Below are 18,738 nucleotides of genomic sequence, written 5' to 3'. Positions count from 1 at the left end.
ATGCCTGAAATTCATACCTAAGTCAACTTGGAAGTCGAGTTGAACCTAAATGATGCATCACGTGATTTTTAAAAAAACTTTCCAGCTGTACCTGAATTTGTTTACTCTCTTGAATTGCTACACATCTCATTTGAAGCTCTACTCAGTGTGATGATCTAAAAAAATTTAAATTTATAATTTATAATGTCCAGTATAAGCAAACATATTTTTGATCAGTGTGGTTCAGGATTCACTACAAAATCAAAACACAGTGCTGATGTTTATCCTACCTGTCTGATGCTTAGTCCGCTTTAATCTTAGCTTTTTTGGGGGGCAAAAAAAGAAACCTTGGAAATTTCAGCATTTCCTGCAAGATTTCTCCTTTGAATCTTTTTCAGTGGAAAGATAATTTCTCAAATTAAATGAGAAGAGGATATGAACCAAAGGCATTTTAAACACTATGCTAGACTAGAAAAATGGATCCTTCTGCCATCTCCTCTGGCTCCTCTATCTGAGTGACTTGGCTTGTTCCCTGGAACCAAGTTAACCCCAACTTCAAAGTGTGAAGTGTATAGCTCTAAAATACTACAGTTTGAAAACGAATTTAATTCCCTGCATGAAACTCAAGAACAATAAGGCTTGGAAAAGATAGGTTGTATTTCAGTAGGGAAGATTCATTTTCATCCAACACCATTTTACTTTTATTTTTTAAAAGTTATCTTCCTGTAATTGCACACTAGTTTAGAGTTGAGATAGGAGCATCTTAACAATAATGGGCACTTTTTTTAACAGATTATTGCCAAAAGTGCATTCTTTATTCCAGGGAGACACTGTAATAGATACCAGCGCTTTCGTAATGATACAAGCAATCTGTAAGCTATTATAGTTTCTTTTATAGTAACTTAATCTTCATATTGTTTTATACGTCTGGAATTTTAATAGTGTTTTTAATTTATGAAGAGGAGTATATTGCATATTACCAGTTACATGGGAGTATGAGCTCAAAAAACAGACTATTGAATGGTAATCTCACAAACAAATATTTGAAGTACTTAAACAGGCATAAGGAATAGAACAAAGAAGTTAAAGAATGCCATACAGATATAATAGTAGCTTTTATAGAATAGGTCCAGAACCATCTAATCTGAATTATGACTGGTTTTATTGCATATACTTTACTTCTAGAGAAAAACGGGAATGATATTTAAAAGCAGATATTTACTTCATAAATATATTTACCTAGTTAATTATTTTAAGTATTAAAATAATAAAATAACATAGGAATGATCAACTAAGTTAATAATACAAAATAATAAGAAATAATTCAATTTTATGTTAATAAATACAGATACCCGTGTAACTTTTTAAAGCTAATGAAAAGAATCCATTAAATACTTGCTTAGTGTAGAATGCAAACCTCTATGTGCATTCTTAAAGGCAGTGAAAAAATGAAACCTTTTTTCCTAATAGTTCATTGTCATTTTTAATATGTCTAGAAAGAGACACAGTTCTCTTGCAAGAGAAATATTGTAACACTTTGCTAAGCAGGGAGTTACAGAGATATGATCAGTGTAGCAATTTAGTGGTTGTAATACCATTAAAAGTAGGGCTTTTAAATGAAGAGAACCAGTTCCCTATTTTGAAAGAAGTGATATTCTACTTTAAACTGTCATTCCGTATTTCTGACTTGCAATTAGATGATATTTCTAAAATGTCATTCCCAGATTCTGTTGTGACTGTCATCATAATAAAATGTGACAGGAAAGATATTATATCAATACTTTTTCCATAATTAGCATTAAATTTCTCTCAAGGGTTAAGTACAAAGGTTTTTTCACTGAATGGTCTGCAAGCTTTGTGCCTTTAAAATCTTTAATATAGCCAAGGCTGCTGACAACCAGGAGACAGATCTATGAACAAACCTGTTTGGAGAGAATAGTTTTGTGGTGTGTGATATATGTTACACAATGAGCTTATTAGGGCTCTCATCTATTTTATTGGTGCCCAATTTAATAGAGGCATTTAAAAAACAATATTTCTGCCTGCCTCCTTGAAATGAAGAAGATACATTGATATAATTGAAAGCAAATGATTGCATGTTGTGCCATTTAATCATGTCATTTTTCAATTGCTGTTTTTTGCACTTCACTGCATGCTTATAGAATATTTAGCTTCAATATAGATTAAGTCACACAGTATGCAACTGAGTAGATTTCCCATATTAGGTGACAAATTCTTTTAACCTTGAAATCAGCAAAAGCACACAGGTTTGGCAGTATTTTTCTAAACAATGACAAGTAATCATTCATTTTCTATCTTTGTCATTTAGGTTGTTTTTTTTATTTTAAGGAATTACTCTCTTATTAATATTTTTCATTTGAGGAATTGTTAATTTACTTTTTCATTCAGAACCAAAAATTCTTCTTTTCACCATCTGTCCTGTAAGAATGCATTACCCTGAGAAGTTCTAAGAGGCATTGCCATTTCATAGACAACACTGAAAACTACATTTTTACAACCTTTTCAAGCACTTCCTCTTTCTTTTTCCTGTTTTCCTGTTTTGCTTCTTTTTATCAATTTTATCTTTATCGATTATTTCTGTTAGTTGTGATGTTTAAAAGTTTTACATTATCGCTTTTAAAAACTAAAATGCTACCCTAGCCGAAAATCAGGCACAAAAAAGCAAATAAATTCTAGAAGGTGTAGTTTGATTGGTGTACACAGAAGGGTGACTTCCTTCCCTTCACAGATCCTTCCTTAATTTCTGCATGTGATTGCTGTACTAAAACCCAGCAGATCCATCCTCCAAAGAACAACTGGTGCAGTCAGAAATGCATCATTCTCTCCCTCACATACCAACAAGGAGGAAGAGTAAGCTTTTAACAGGCCAAGGTTAGGCAGACACTTCTCAAATCTGGTCATTTATCTGCAGCTGAGCTTCTTTCGTGTTCCTAAACCCAGCCTGTATTGTCCATGCATACACAGAAACCCAGAAATAACACTTATCTCAGTATACCTTGGCATTTTCCTCTGGACCTGAAAGCACAAAGAAAATCCATCTGTTTAAGTTACTGTTTGTCACTGTCCAACTATTTTCAAAACTCTGGCCATCTCTACATGAACATTTAGTCCACTTGAAAACAAGAAACTTCAGATCCCCCCCAAAATGAATTCTCCAGACAATATGTAATAAATGAGGCTATGAAACATCTCAGTAATCCATGCGGTGAATGGATGGACTATGTGGATTTAGGCAGCTCAACTAATTTTACAATAAATTTGAACTACTTTTAAGCACAATTAGTCCCACTGAATTCACAAAAAAACCCCTTAAATAGTTAATATTGAACACCTGGTCAAGATTCTTGATGATGCATGTTTCAGTAGCCAACTCATCTTACATGTTGTGTGAGAAAGCTGATTTTCCAGACAGGTCATCCAGTCATGCAGGTCTTCCAGGCAGGTCTTCCAGTGCAGCAGACCTGAGGTGCTGATACACTGCAGGAAGGCTAAGGTTGGAGACTGACTGGGCCTTGAGGAGCTGTAACATTCCTCAACTTTCCACCTTTCTCATATGCTCTGGCACTGCCCAAATCCACACACATGTTCTGGTCATATGCCATTCACTTAGGAGTCAGCTTAGCCAAGCACCCTCTGTTCAGCTCATGCCCACTTCCATGCCCATAGATAGTGCCATTAGCCCTTGGCTTGGAAGGAGTGTTTGATGTCATTTGGCTCAGCAGGGGCTTTTCCAGATGATTTAAGTCACGGCATTAACAAGCTGTGAAAGTAGTTTCAGCTAGCCCTTTTTAGCTATGCGGGTGATAACTTCAAAGCACTGAAAATAGGAGTAGGCAGGGGGAAGGAGAACTTTTCAAGATTCTAGCAGCATGGACAGGAATCCTCAGTATGGGAAGCCATGACCATAAAAACATTCTAATGACTAACACCTCAATGTTATCAGTGTATCTGTTGTGAAGCAAATGACTCAGACACAAAGTCAGAATCTGCAGAATCTGCAGTTACTATATACCCTTAGTCTGCAGCAAAAAAAGTCAAATAAATTTATTTAAGTCTCACTGCAAATGTCTGAAGTGAATATGCTTCTCCCACATTTGCAAAGATTTGGATTGTGTTTACATTTACCACAGCTCAATGGACACATGATAGTGTGAGGGGACAAAATTGAAAGTGTCTGATCTCTTAATCTACGCTTCAGCAAATGTTCTGCGCACACAGAAGACTAAGTGAGCCTAAGTGATGCACCTCAGTTAGATCACAACCTAATTTTCTGAACCTTCAAGTGCCCAGTAGCTTACAATAGAAGCTGTAAACCATAAGGCCAAGGCTCAATAGAGATACTCATAGATACTTATCATATTTCCTTTTTAAAAATAATTTACTTTTATCAAACATGAATTATAGCATCTACATTCACAACGTAAAATGTACCTTCGAAATGCTTAAAGTAACTGTCATCCTGGAAGCATCCTTTGCATGTGCAATTACTGTATTGACAGGTTTTTATACCAGAATGCCATTTTAACAATAGCAAAACCTGGATGGATATACAACACCACGGTGTATATATCCTGCCATGGGATATAGGCAATTATTGTGTCCCTTTAGGACACTGAATACAACACCCTAATACTGCTTAAATTCATTGTTGCTAGTGCTATTATGTAGGGCTTAAAGATGTCTCTACATGATTAAGTTCTCTGGGTTTTAAAGTATTGTTTCTATAGCCAACTATTTCAATACACTGTTAGATACAGCCACTTCATTCTTCTCATGTTTAATATTAACCATAATATCATGTAATAAAATTGAAACAAAAGTGCCATAGGCCTAATTGTACTGTCACAGCCATGTAAATCAGAAATAGCTTCAGTAAAGCTACTGTTATTATGCTGGTGTAAAATTGATATAAATTAGAAATGACTTGGATGCTGTAGCTCTGCTTTCAGAGAACACAATGTAAAGGCCTCACTTAAAGTCCCCTATAATGGCTTTTGAATGCAATTCTCCTTACCTCATCATATTAAAAGGCATTGTATCAGAAAAGAGCCATATTTATAAAGGATGACTTAATCAAATAGATCAAGGTAAATTAATGTTATGGGGCCAGATTCTGAGCTATATTGACTGCTATGAAGTTAATGCAGACCTACATAAATTTGGCTGTGATTGGTATATAACTCACCATCACTTCCATAGAACCTGAATTGCCTGGCTGTTATAAAATGTAAAATAAGAACCCTGACTGTAGATAGACTTTTTGGTCTGGTTTGGTTGGCTGGAGTTTTTCCTGATCTGACATTAAGGTAATGAACAGCATCAGAAAGGATACGTGCCAGATGTGGTGGCTACATCAAGAACTATGAAGGAAACTAGTAATGAACTCTAGGAAAATAAATAAGGGCAGGTTCTGGAAACGTAAGTGAAAATGCAGCTCTGGTATAAATTGAATAATAAAATTCCTGGTCATATTTTGCCATAAATAGTGGTTTGGGAATTTGTCATTCACCTTATTTAAAATTCAGAAATATTAAAGGTACAGGGTTCTCTCATTATAGAAGTAATAGAATTCTAGCTATTATAGAGTTAGGGTAATTTAAATAGCTATAGAATGCATTATATCAATAAGTGGAACATCTGTATGAAATGTCCACCTGCTGCTATACTACTCAGTGTACTTTACAATCAAATGTACTTAATCATTTAGAGATGTCTTCTAATGAAGTCTTATCGGGAATAACAGTTTGAACACAAATACTTTTAGGCATTAAAACTTCTGCTTTAAATGAGATTGCATTGCCTTGTTTACCCTTGTTGATTAATAAGCAATCTGTTAGGATGGCCCAATTGTGCTAGTGAAAGTAGATTAGTAATTCAGCTATGTTTGTGAGTTTAATCATCGTTTCTCTTGAAGGCTTTAAAAGAAATCCCTGTCTATTGTACACTATCCATATGCAAAGAAAATATACATTTTTAGATGTATATACTAATCTTTTTGGTTCATGCTTGCAGCTTAATATTATTGATCAAGAACAGCAGCAAAATACTCCTTTGAGTTATGACATTTCTAATTATAAATTTCAATTTCTAAAGAAACAGTGACACAAAAAATTTGGAGCTGAAATTCACTTTTTATAGAATGGTTTTGTTTTGCTAATAAAATTACGAAAGATGATCCTGATTTTTTATCAGTTAACCCTTCTGAACAGCTTTGAGAGATGTGGTGGCTTTTTTTATTTGCTTCTTATCATTAACTGGAAGTTTAGAGGCAAACCCCTGTCTTCAAAAAAGATGATAGTTCAAATTTTCTCATGGGGTCATGCACTTTCATCTGTGGTGTCCCACAGAGGGAAACAGATGTTGGCGAGTTGCAATTTAAATGATCTTGAAAGCTCCCATGTGTAGAACACAGTCCTGTTAAATTGAGGAGTAGCAGCACAGCCCTATGATAATTATTGAATACTTGAGCCATGTAATGTTATAAAAGTAAAGGATCTCAGAACCTGGGCTGAAGCAGTCACCCTCACATGCATTTCTGCCTTCTGTACCCCAGCCTCATAGATACTGTTATAACATTTGTTATGAGTTTAAAAAAAATCCTGGTGTGATGTTCAGTGACAGTAGAGTATAATCATGGATAAAAATTATGCTTGGAAGCACCCATGCCATTAACTACTTCTGGGTGGTAGACCTTGGTCTAGTTCTGGCATGTTTGATCCATTATTTTCTGCTGCTCAACAAGATTCTCAGTACAATTTCTTAGGGTGTTGGTGGAGAACCTGGAGAACACATCCTGGCTCCCAGCAAGTTTCAATATTAGGGCTTAGATATTTCCTCCCATTGTCCAGTTCATGTCAGAATTCTCAGGAGCACTGGAATCAGTATATGAAATAAGTGCAGTGAATTACTCCTTTTCAGGGATGATACAATTGTCACCGTTTTCCTACATTTACTTGAATATGGAACTACCCTGAAAATATTTTATGATAACAAAAGACATCTGTAAACAATTTTATACTGAATTTTCTCCTTCTGTAATGTTTCTCCTGTGACAGGGTGCATATGACCCATAATTTCTATTGTTTTTTCTAAAAATATACGTACTCATTGCATGAGTACAATTTTTCCCACTTATTTTTCTGTAGGATTCCTGAAGCTGATTACTGTCAGGGTAACTCATTTCAGATGTGTCCCAGTTGAGTGAAAAAAAAGGAAGAATAAATGAGTCTACACCATAAAACTTTCAGCATTATTGAGACAGTTAGCTATGTATGGCATTTGTTTGAAGAAGACTGAATGTAGTGTTAGTCTGTCTATGCTATTAAGGTTAAGACTGCATTTATCTGAAATAAAACACTAAGCTTTGAAGCAAGTATGGGAATTTATGGAAGACCTGTAAAAATTTTTGTGAGACATAGATTGGGCACCGCTAAATATCAGATAAAAATTAATGTTTCAATTTGCCAAGTATTCCATGCTGACATCTGCTGTCTGTCTGTCCTTCAGTCTCTGTGCTCTGAGATCAAGCAGAGGCGCCGTGGGGTCGCCTCTGTGCTGAGGTTGTGCCAGCACCTCCTGGATGATCAGGAGACCTGCAACCTAAATGCAGATCACCAGTCCATGCAGCTGATAATTGTCAACCTGGAGAGAAGGTGGGAAGCCATTGTCATGCAAGCTGTCCACTGGCAAACCAGGCTGCAGAAGCGAGCAGAAAAAGACTCGGTGAGTGATGCTTACTTTAAAAAGGTCTTGTGGGATTTTGTTCTTCACAAGAAACGCTTTTTCAGCAAGGAAAACATATCTGTCTCTGAATGTTTCTTCTGACTGAGATGCCATTCCTAGTCTTTACTGTCTACAAGTGAATTTTCAGTTTTTTACACAGCACTGTATGGACAAGATTGTTTAATAACATAAACTCACATATGCATAATGTTTGCTGGATATTTAATCTCATCATATCTGTTCCCCCATTAAAAAACCATTCTTCTCCTGGTGCTAAGCTGCTCAGTACCTGACAGAACTGGGTCCAGAGACAGATTTCACTGATTGTAAATATATTTTAGAAAAAGAATTTCCTGTTTAACTAAGACTTGTTTTAATTAGCATCCCAGCAGTAGATGTGTATTTCTCGTAGAATGCCATGGGTATGTGATTAATATACAATCCTCTGTTATTTGACTATAAGTAAAATGTAGTAATTTGCTTTTATCTCAAGGAATGATTCCTAAGAGGCAAAATAGTACTCTGCTTAAACCATCCATTAATGGCATAAATTAGATTGGCTTTCTACAGCATAAAACTATATTACAAAGCAGGGGGAAAAATAATCCCTACTGTAACACCATTGACTGTAACGGATGAATTGGCTCAGCATTTTGTGCCACTATCACACTGCTGAGGTCTGTATGCTGCAGCTACATTGGCAGCAATGATAATCCTACGTAGTTCATATACTGAAGAGTCTTGATGAGATTTGGGAACAAGTGATACAATTTTTTAGGTTTACATCAAGCAAAGCGAAGAAAAAAAATCTCGAGACATCTTTCTTAGCAATTACCTGACTAACAGTGAAATACTACTTTTGACTACCTTTTTTTTTCTTTTAAAATTCCTTTACAAAAGTGACAGAAGCTATGATTCTCTGGTTCAGTTAGGGTCTTACAGGATGAAGATACTAAGGCATTGTTTAGGAACACTAGCAGTTCAGAGGGAAATGTTATTAGTTTAAGCAGCCCAAGAAATGGTGAGCTAGTGAGAAGGATGCTTTAGACAAATGAACTGGTGAAGGTGGTAATAACAATGTTGCTTGCCTGCCTTTTTCAAAATTTATACCATAGGAGTGCTCCTCTGCCAGTTTGATTTATTGGCTCTTTTGCTTTAGGTATTGATGTAGAAATGGGACTCGATGAGGGAAGAGGTTTGAACACACTGTTAGGACAATCAAAAGGAGCTGTGTATGAGGCAGTATGGGAAAGAACACATCCCTGAAAAGCAGATGTAGTGTCAGCATTGGTTTGTAAGCATGCCAGTCAACGCAAAAAAGAGAAGATAATTGAGATTTTGAGAAAATGTTACAGAAATTTCAGCGGAATTAAAACTAAAAACTGAATCGGTGAGGACCCAGAAAAAGCTTTATGGAAATTGTAGGTAGGAGTTTTAAACAATACATTATGCTTAATTGAGAGGGAAGTCAAGAAATAAAAGACAAATGCCATCTCAGCAGCTGCAGAGAGTTTTGATGGTAATGAGTCTGGGAGACCAAGAAATGAGATCAGAAGTAAAAGAATTCATCAATGAAATAGGCTGGGAAAGTGAATGGGTTAGAAGATAAATATGAGACTGAGGAATAGAAAAGATTGATAAAGAAAGAAAATACAGTAGCAGAGATTTTGAATTCTCTTGAGAAATGCTGGTTATGTTTTTGTGATAGTTCCATCTTAGGAATGTTTTTAGTCATATTACTAAGGTGTTGCAGCAATAGCTCTAATAAATTTAGTTAGTGCTATGTAAAATGTTTAATGATCTGACCAGCAGTAGGAAAAGCAGTTGAACTTTGGAACTCCAGAAATAAGTACGTGCAATATTTAGGCAACAACCAAACCAAAAAACAGAATCCTAATTTTTTTTTTTTTTTTTTTGTTAGAGGCTTAGAGGCTGAGTATTGGTCTGTAACAGCCCAAGAGGGAGTGAATTGCATTCCAATTGTGTTATCTTAAAGGTAAAATACCACAAATCAGCAGTTGGTTTGGGTTTTTTTTTTTAGTAAATATGTCTCCTATTTGACTTGGAACAGAAAGAAGTTGCATTTGTGAGATATGTTAGAGAGTGCTGACAGAGGTCCAAGTTACTGCAATGAACACATATTATCCTCTGGGGTGTGGGCAGTTGCTGTAGGAAAGCAGTTGCTCTAAATAAACTCTTATGAGCTAACTAGAGCTTGGTGAGCAGCTGGACCAAACTCTTGTGTTTCTGCTTGGGACTGCAATCAATCAGGAGTTCAGGCATGGTCAGGAGATGAGTACAAAATCTCACTTGTATCTGGAGGCTTGGAACTTCTCAAGGTACCCTCTGCTTTGTTCCCACTTTGCCTGAGGTAGTCTGGAGTTATTTGCTGGGCTGAGCTGACTTTCACTGCCTGAAGGGTGTCTCATTCTTTCTGCTGAGAAATAGCAGCCATTTAGAGACATCATGATGCTCATCTAATTTTCACCGTGGGCTGTTTTTTTGAACCTCTCTTAGGCTGCTTTATAATAATGCTTTTTTTAGAAGAGTGTCAGTATCTACAAGTTTCTCTAGTTGATAAACCTATCCATACTCTCAACATTTAAATACGCTCAGCCACTGCAGGATTCATGTCTCTTGACTTTCCTTGCCTGAGTTGGCATGTTCTAACCTTCCTTTTCACTCAGTTCCTGTGCAGTCATTTCTTGGGTAGGTACCAGAACCATTTCTTCTGCTCCCGTATCTCTCTGTATTTGATGGTGTGCCAGGCTTGGCACACAAACTGTGTCCCTTGGTAACAAGTCTGTCTTTGTGGTTGCCCACAAAATACTGTAATTTATGAAAACAAATGAGATGTTTTTATAGCCTGATGGCATCTGACTCATTCATGGCATCTGACTTGCTGACAGTAAATAAGATACCTCAGATGATTGTATAGCCTCAGTGCAAGAGTCACTTTCATCTTCTACTGTTTTCTAATTGTGCACTGGGATCTTCCTTTGTCTCTTTCTGCCCCTTTTTACTTTCAGTCACCTATTTGGGCCACTTAAAATTTACAAAGGTATGCTGGAATTAACCACAGAAAACTTTAATGTTTCTTTTGACTTGTTTCATTTGTGGTCTTCAGCAGTTTTTAATTTTGCTCACCTTTTGCAATAGTGGGCACCATAAGTTTACAAATAACAATTTATTAACGTGTACTTCCTCCACCTACAGTTGGGTAAATGCTCTCCTTCTCACAAATAAAATGTTCTATCTAGAACGTGAAATTATCAATAAGAATTGCTCCAGAAAGACACAATAGGATTAGATTCAGAAGGTTAATTAGCAATGTAGAATGAGGTTCATAAAGTGAGACAAACTCAGAAAACTGGAAGCAGTCCTAATTTGTTTTAGCAAAAGAGGGTTTTATCTCCCATCTGTTTGTTTTGGCATTTTTTGTTTGGTTGGGGGGGGGGGGTTGTTTGTTTGTTTTTTGGGTTTTTTTCCCAGTAAATTCTTTTCATCCAGATTTACCATTCCTTATTTTGCTGATATAATGTTATGTGTCACCTTAATTTTAACTTCAGGATTACACAGATGCCTTATAGCTTGTCTAACAAGACCCTGCTAGCAATCATCTTAAAGGAAAAAGGAGACTGCCTGGCAATTGCAATGGCAATAGCAACAATCTTCATTTAACTAAACTCAAAATTGCCATCTAAAATTTCTGCTCAACAGCTGGAGAAGCTTTAACTCTCTATGTACTTTCCTTTAGAAGGTACAGCCTACTTGAAAGATTGAAAAGTTAAAAAACGGTTTTGGGACAGACTCAGTCATAGTTCTGCCTGTAAATTTAGTCAAGTGCAAATATGTAAGTTGTTTTCTGCAATTTTTTAAAATTTTTGCTCAGCCAGTGGGGTACCAAATGAAAATTATGGGTTTAACCTCAACAGTATATTTTGGCTGCTACAGAGGATTCCAATTTGTGTATGTCTTGCCCAGATCAGATATAGAAAGCTACAATGAGGTGACTATGGAAATTCACTTTTTTGGGACAGAGAGAGAGAGAGAGAGAGAGAGGAAAAAACCTGTGATTTCTAATGGATTTTACTTCAGCTGCAATTCAATATTCCTTTTTGATGAGTGAGAAGCTGCTTTTCTGCAGAATGGTCATTCATTGAATGAGAAACATACCTGTTTTATGGAGCAGACAATTTCTTTTCTTATTCAAGAGAGAGGGCTAATTATTGAAGGGACAGTATTACTCATGCATTTAAAATGGAGATTTTTGAGCTAAGGCAATTCAGGTTAAGGTGCCCTAATTCTCACATCGTTCTAAAATGTCTGAAATATTAATTTATCTGATCACCAAGTTCACAATTATACATCATGAAAAAAAATTCTCTTCTTCTTCTGAGTCATCTTATGTGTACATTACACTGAAAGTCCAGCAGAACCCTCCTCTGCATTGGCATGAAAGTATGCTCTACATCCAGCCACATAATTGAAAATAATAAGGCACAATAAATGGGATGGCCTTGGGGTATAACACCCAAGGGATTCAATTGGTGTCGCTTTGTATCAATGTCCATGCATCATGGTAATTGAGGTAACATAACCAATTACCACATTTTAATTAGAGTTGTAAGGACTTGGGAAAATCTGCAATGTGAGACAGCTCACTTGAAAAAAAAAAAAAAAAAAAGAGAGAAAGCACTTCTTTCCATAAGCTTGTTTCTTAGGAGGTAAAGAGCCTGCTTCAATGGCTGTTCAGGATTTTTACCCTACAACCTCCTGGTTTCCTCCTTTATAATGCATTTGGAAAAACAAACTGTTAAAGTATACTATATTGCTTCTGATTTGGTATCTTTATTCTTTTACTCTATTCATCTGTTTCTGACGATTTCTGGGAAAGAAAACAATTTTTCATAATGTTAGGCATGGTGTCTCCTCTTCTCTATATTTACTTCACTGATGCAATATTTTTTCAACCCATCGAATGACACTTGTTCTAAGCTTAAAAAGCACACATAAATTCCCTTGTTTTAGGGGTAAAAAAATGAATCTGTCATTGTTCAGTTATTTCCTAGATAGCTTCCCTAAAAAATACCTTGGTTTATTAAAGTTTCTTATTTCATCACAAACCATCATTTTGGAAGGTGAGTCCTAGCTCAAAATTTTGCATAAAATTTAACAGTTCATCAGGAGTGTCTAGCACAGCAAAGTACTGAGAGATGATTAATTTAATTGGATGAGAAGGGCACACTACATATTGTAAAGTGCTGAACACACATTACATGATCTAGCCATTACAAATTATTTAATGACTTATGTTTGAACCTTTACAGATTTATTCTTTATTACTATCTATCACAATTTTTGTTTTGATATTGGGCCTCTTCCGTATAGTCTGTGACAGTACCATCTCGATGGCTTGCATTTGCTCATTTGTGCTTCCTTAAAATATTGAATTTTTAAATGAATGGATATTTGATTTTAGAGTTTTTAATATGATGCACCATTCTCATACTTGAGGTGGGTATGTTTTTGAGCTTCTGGGTTGCATTGCATATTTGATTGGGGACATGGAATGATTGTCCATAGGCTCTAAAATGTAGTTACACAGATGCTGAAACTAGGTCTAGATTTTTTTTGGACTTAATTGAAGATACATCCCACACAGTGTTGCAAGAAATTCTGTGTTTCTTGTAATGTTCTTGAGGGCCAGCTGTAGTTATGAGGACAGCCATCATGTCAGTGCACAGAGTCTGGATGATCTGCTAAAACAAATCTGGTAAAACCCCTGTTGTTGAGCAAATCTTAGTAAAAAAGATGCAAAATTTGGATAAATGTTGTGCTATATTCTTGAGAGAATATAACTCTGAGTAGTCACCTGCAATGGTAGGTTTTTAGAGTGGAAGAAAAAAAAGAATATATTGAAGTCTTTCAACAGAGGGCTCTACTCCATCCTCAGAGACTGCAAATCTTTCTGTATAACTAAAAGTATAAGGTAACAGTCCAAGGGAGAAATACTATCTCCATTTCAACCAATCTGCTGTATTATTCCTGTTTCCATCCCTCTGGCAGATGTCATGTTTTTGCCATGGCTTTGTGAAATGATGGGAAGTTCAAACTCATAACCCCAGTCAAACCAGACAAATTCTCAGGAATAATCAATTTTAGTGGGAAAATAAGTAATATTCAGAAACTGGAATATGTTTCCAAAGCATGCCAATGCTGAGAGAAACCGTCAAGCACCATTGAAACAGAAAAATACATAATTAAAAATAAAAGCTAATATGGTTAGGTTTTAACTTTCAAGGACAGAAGTCTTCGAAAGATCTCACTTCCTATTTAGGTGCTTAAGTATGGGGTCAGATATTTTAATAGTGTTCAGCAGACACTGACTGTCATTGCAAATGCACCGTGTTCAAATTACAGGATGAAGTCAGTGTTTTATTTAGAGGCCTAATATTGACTAATCATAAGTTCATGACTCAGGCCAGGATTGTTTTAAAAGTTCCAGTTAGGGGAAATATGAAAGTCACAAACTTGTGGTTCTATAATTAATTTAATGACTTGTTACTCTGCATGTCTAATGAAGCCAGTTCTGCAGGGAACAGTACACGAGTGTAATAGAAACTAATTTTCAGATTTTCCTTTTTCCAAGAGTTCTCAAAGGAAATAGTTTTAGGAAAAGAGGAAGAAACCATATTTTCTGAAAGGTTGCACTGCAGTTTTTCCATCTTACATGGGCCTTCCATATTTGATGATAAAGCCACAATACTCAGGCCACTGTAGAAATATATTTGCAAGAATCTTCGGGAAGTATGTGCATAGTCACTGTCCACTATTATAGGATATTCTAGGAGCTGCATCAGCTGTAAGAAGAGAGGAATACAATTAAAAACTATTTTAAAAATAAATGAAAATAACTAAGGTACAATTACTTACTCTTTTTTCTTAGCACACAAAGGAAAATAACCAAATAAAATTATCAGGCAGGAGATCTGAAACAATCAAAAGGGAATACTGTTTTCATGGAGGGCATAATAAAAATTCATTCCTACAGATTCGCAGAAGTACACATCACTTCAGTAAGTAATCAGACAAATTAATGGAGGAGACATCAATTAGGCTTAATAAATTCCAACTCTGAAGTCCTCACAGGCTGACTTCTCAAATTTGGGAGAGCAGCTTCTATACCCTTCTATGTGTTTGAGGGTTTTCTGACTTTTCCATAAACATTCACTACTGACCACTGCAGGAGCTGGGCTCTTCTGAATGGACTGTTGATCTCACCCAAAATGACTGCTGCTGTTTGAAAGCACATGAACTCGCAGATTTGGAGGCCTATGTATGCTATATGTACAGTGAAGAAGTTTTTACTCTCTATGCCTAGAGAGTTTTCATTGTGTTTGGAGGGGTTTTTTGCTATTTCCAAAAGCTGGAATATGGCCATTTACATAGTGTTGCTTTCACCAAAGAAAAACTTTCTAAAATGTACCCAATTAACAGTTTTCCAAGACATTTCTAGCATAGTTTTTCTGTAAACAGAGAGAATGGTAAGAAATACATCTACTTAAATATTTAAATGTGCACATACATTTTCGTCAGAGGTACTATAATATACATTAAAAAGAAGACGTAAATCATGAGCCATGATCATCTGAATTTCATTCTCCTTCCAGATAAGATGTTGTGTCATGTTGGAGCTCTAATCCACCTCCAGGTCTTCATGTTTGGTGTGTGCAGTAATATGTAAATTACCCAGCAGCTGCGTTAAGCAGTGTTTGTTTATTCTATTTCTTTTGGCATAGCATACAACTGAATTTCTGCCAAAAAATGTGGGCTGCTTCAAGGGAACACTGCTTGAGTCGAAGGAAGTTTTGAAAGGAGAGATATATTATAAGTCTTTACTCTGCGAATCAGTGTAATAAAAAAGAAACTCTGTTCATAAAAAAAAACACCCATATTAATGTAAAATAGTGAGTTTGTAAAATAGAGTGAGCAAACAGAATCTTTTTAAAGCAGTCTGTTTACATTGGCTTTGTAAACAAGAATACAATACTTGGAGGCAGGGATTTTTTTTTTATGCGTGGGAAGGACGACTAAAAGTGGTGAAACGTGAAAATGGAAAGTTTAAGAAAAATTATTTCAGAATGGCATATTAATATCCCATAACACGTAGCAGTTAAGTGCATTGAAATTTAGAAATCAGTGACGTTTAATGTTAAAAAATTGCATTAATGCTTCGAGAGCCAACTACTTACACTTGCAGTCCTTTCAGTCTTCCAGCCTGACACTTCCTTTTTTATCCAGCCAGCTAATTTCCCCTCCTTTGTGAGGAGTAACTGTTTTCACACTAGGGCTTACCCAGCAAGCCTCCTCATTGTTTCATGGTTAATTATCTTCTTGAGCTTCACCTTCCCGAGTGAAGGAGAAAGACTGGGCCTCCCACAGCTCTAATGAAGCTAAACTTTTAGAGATTCACTTTGTGAATAAATGCAGCGTCTGATCTACAAACATAATAAATGAGTTCCTAAACTTTATGGAGTCACAGCTCATTCAGCGGGTTTGCTGATTTACTGAACAATTCAGAAAGACACTTTATTCTAAAAATCCATTTTGATTTTTAAAAGGGGGGGGATGTTGTTTCAGTGTGAAACTATATACCATAAACTGTTCCAAAATTTCTAAGCACTACACAAAAAGTACCCGTCAAACATACAATTTCAGTAAACCTGAGCAGCTGCATGAAATACTTAGAGCTCTATACCACATATAACAACCCTTCTACTGATAACATTAATACCAATAGCCCTGTGCCCCTCAGTTATTTGTAAACTTTTTTTATTCATTGGACTTTTTGTGCCTCACCAGCACTGAAGATAGTCATTGTGGATAGACTGAATCTTCAACCTGTGTTTTGATTTGAGCTCGTTTAAGCTGTGTAACATTTAAAATAAACTCACCTGTAGAGAAGAAAGTGAATAATAGCCATATAGTGACTTTGTAACATCGATTTACTCCCCCTTTGGAATTTTTTACTCTGTCAAACCAAGGCAAACCTCTCACAACAGCAAGATATAGTTGTCCACTACTTTGGCTTCTTCCAAGTGAATTTCTACAAAGTTTGCTTATATCAAATCATTTGCAAGTGACCAAACCAAACTGTACCCATAATACTGGCAATGTACTAGCTTAGACTGGAAATTCCATTCCTTTTTTCCCAGTCAGCTCCAGAGCTGTGTGGACATCTCTTATGTATAGAGAGAGGTATAACATCATCACTTACCAGAGGAGAAAAGAAGAGAATCTGGAAGTTAAAGATGAGATGATCTTGGTGAAAGAGCTCTGCCTACCTAGGGACTGCTTATATTTGGAGATTAGACCAGTGTTTCTATGTCTCAACATCTGCAGAGCAGCTTTTCTTAGATATAGGCCGTGTAATGGCAAGGAGCAATTGTGCTGTTGTAGCCTCAGAGTGCTTACCATTGTAATTTTGATTCATTGCCAGAACTCCCTGCCACTTACTGACAACTGTGGTGTTTAACTTAGCACTTGGAAATCCACAGGTGGGCAGACTGTGCAAGCACTTATAATGTGCAGTATTCTTCTAGCCCTTGCCTTAACAATGCTTGCTTATTGACTCCCCTCAAGTCGATGTCTCAAATTTGCAGATGGTGAATCAATCACTCAGGAAATGCCAGAAGTGAAATTGCCAAGAATTGCATTGAAAATTTAAATAAGGGGGACAAAGAGTCCATTCTCATTGATAATGTGAATTTGGTGGTCTCTCAACTAATTCAGAAGAAGAAACTGATGATAGGGACAGGTACTTTTCATGCAGTCCTATTATTCATAAATAATAGATAAACTCTCCCTTTCCAGTATACTGGAAGAATTTTATTCAGAAATTCAAGTCTCTCTATTCCAGCTCTTAGTGAGAAAACTTTCTTTATACGTTTCTTCGAAGGTCAAGCTCCCAAGTGCTTATGTCCTGCTCTTTTGTACCTTATATCTGTGTATGTTTCTATGGTGATTCTCATTCTTCAGAGTTTTTCCCAACCCTCATTTCTGCTGAAACAAAGCTCTTTAGAAAACTGTGATTTCGGTGTCCTGATGTGCCTGCTGTAGATTGGAGATGGCTGTTGCATCTACTGAGTCCATTGATCCACTGAGTTCTAGTTTAACTGAGAGTACTCCATTAAAGGAGTACCAGTTCCAAAGCAAATGATGCTAAATTGAAAGTATTATTAACCAGTAGGCAGACCTCTTAACTAGTACAAGAGAAAGCAACAGTGATTTTATGGTGCCACTTTGCTTTGCTGGTACAAATTTGTTTGTGAACATCTAAATGCATGATACAATTGATTTGGCATTAATATGATGTTCCACAGATTCCCTGTTTTTTCTGGATATTTTATATTCTTATCTATAAAGAAGCCATTTGGGTCAAATTTTGAAACTTTGCATGAATGAACTCCTACCAAGTTACATGGGCATGTAACTGAGGTATGGTGCTGGGATTTGCTCTGTTCTGAACTATGTGTGCATGGAAACATTTTGGGTTTAGATAAAGCCAGGAATGTTTTTCCAAGAGTTTCATAAAGGGCTTGTGATGGATCTTGAACAAAGAAAATCATATATTTCTCTGAAGTAAAGGTGAGCTATGAAATGGACATTCAAGGGCAAAAAAATCCTGTCATGTAACCTCTTGACAGATGAAAAGAAAGCTACAAAGCAGTACAAACAACAGTTTGGTAAATATGCCATGTAGCTATGTTTTCTCATCACAAAAAAAAAAAAAAAAAAAAAAAAAAAGCCCAAATACACAACTTGGGATATAGGTCTGGGATTGTAAACCTATTTAGATGACAATATTATTCAATATAAAAATGTTATAGATGTTCTTCTTTCTTGTAATATTTAAAGGGATCCTTAGCAAATAAGAAACAGGATGTTAGAAAGGATATGGTGGCAAAAATAAAGAGGCAAATGCTTCTGTAGAGGATGGAAAACAGATAATGG

The 18,738-nt window shown here is 36.1% G+C and overlaps 1 protein-coding gene across 1 annotated transcript in view; it reads left to right on the top strand.

Annotated features, from left to right (window-relative positions):
- AKAP6 (A-kinase anchoring protein 6) overlaps window positions 1–18,738 on the top strand; it is a 212,667-nt gene that overhangs the window by 178,709 nt on the left and 15,220 nt on the right. Inside the window, 1 exon segment of the mRNA XM_066322134.1 lies at window positions 7,507–7,722. Coding sequence (XP_066178231.1) covers window positions 7,507–7,722 — 216 coding nt within the window.

This window comes from Sylvia atricapilla, chromosome 6 (assembly GCF_009819655.1).
Source record: "Sylvia atricapilla isolate bSylAtr1 chromosome 6, bSylAtr1.pri, whole genome shotgun sequence".
Lineage (NCBI taxonomy): Eukaryota > Metazoa > Chordata > Aves > Passeriformes > Sylviidae > Sylvia > Sylvia atricapilla.
Note: the sequence above shows the minus strand (reverse complement) of the source record. Positions and strands in the feature narration are given on the sequence as shown.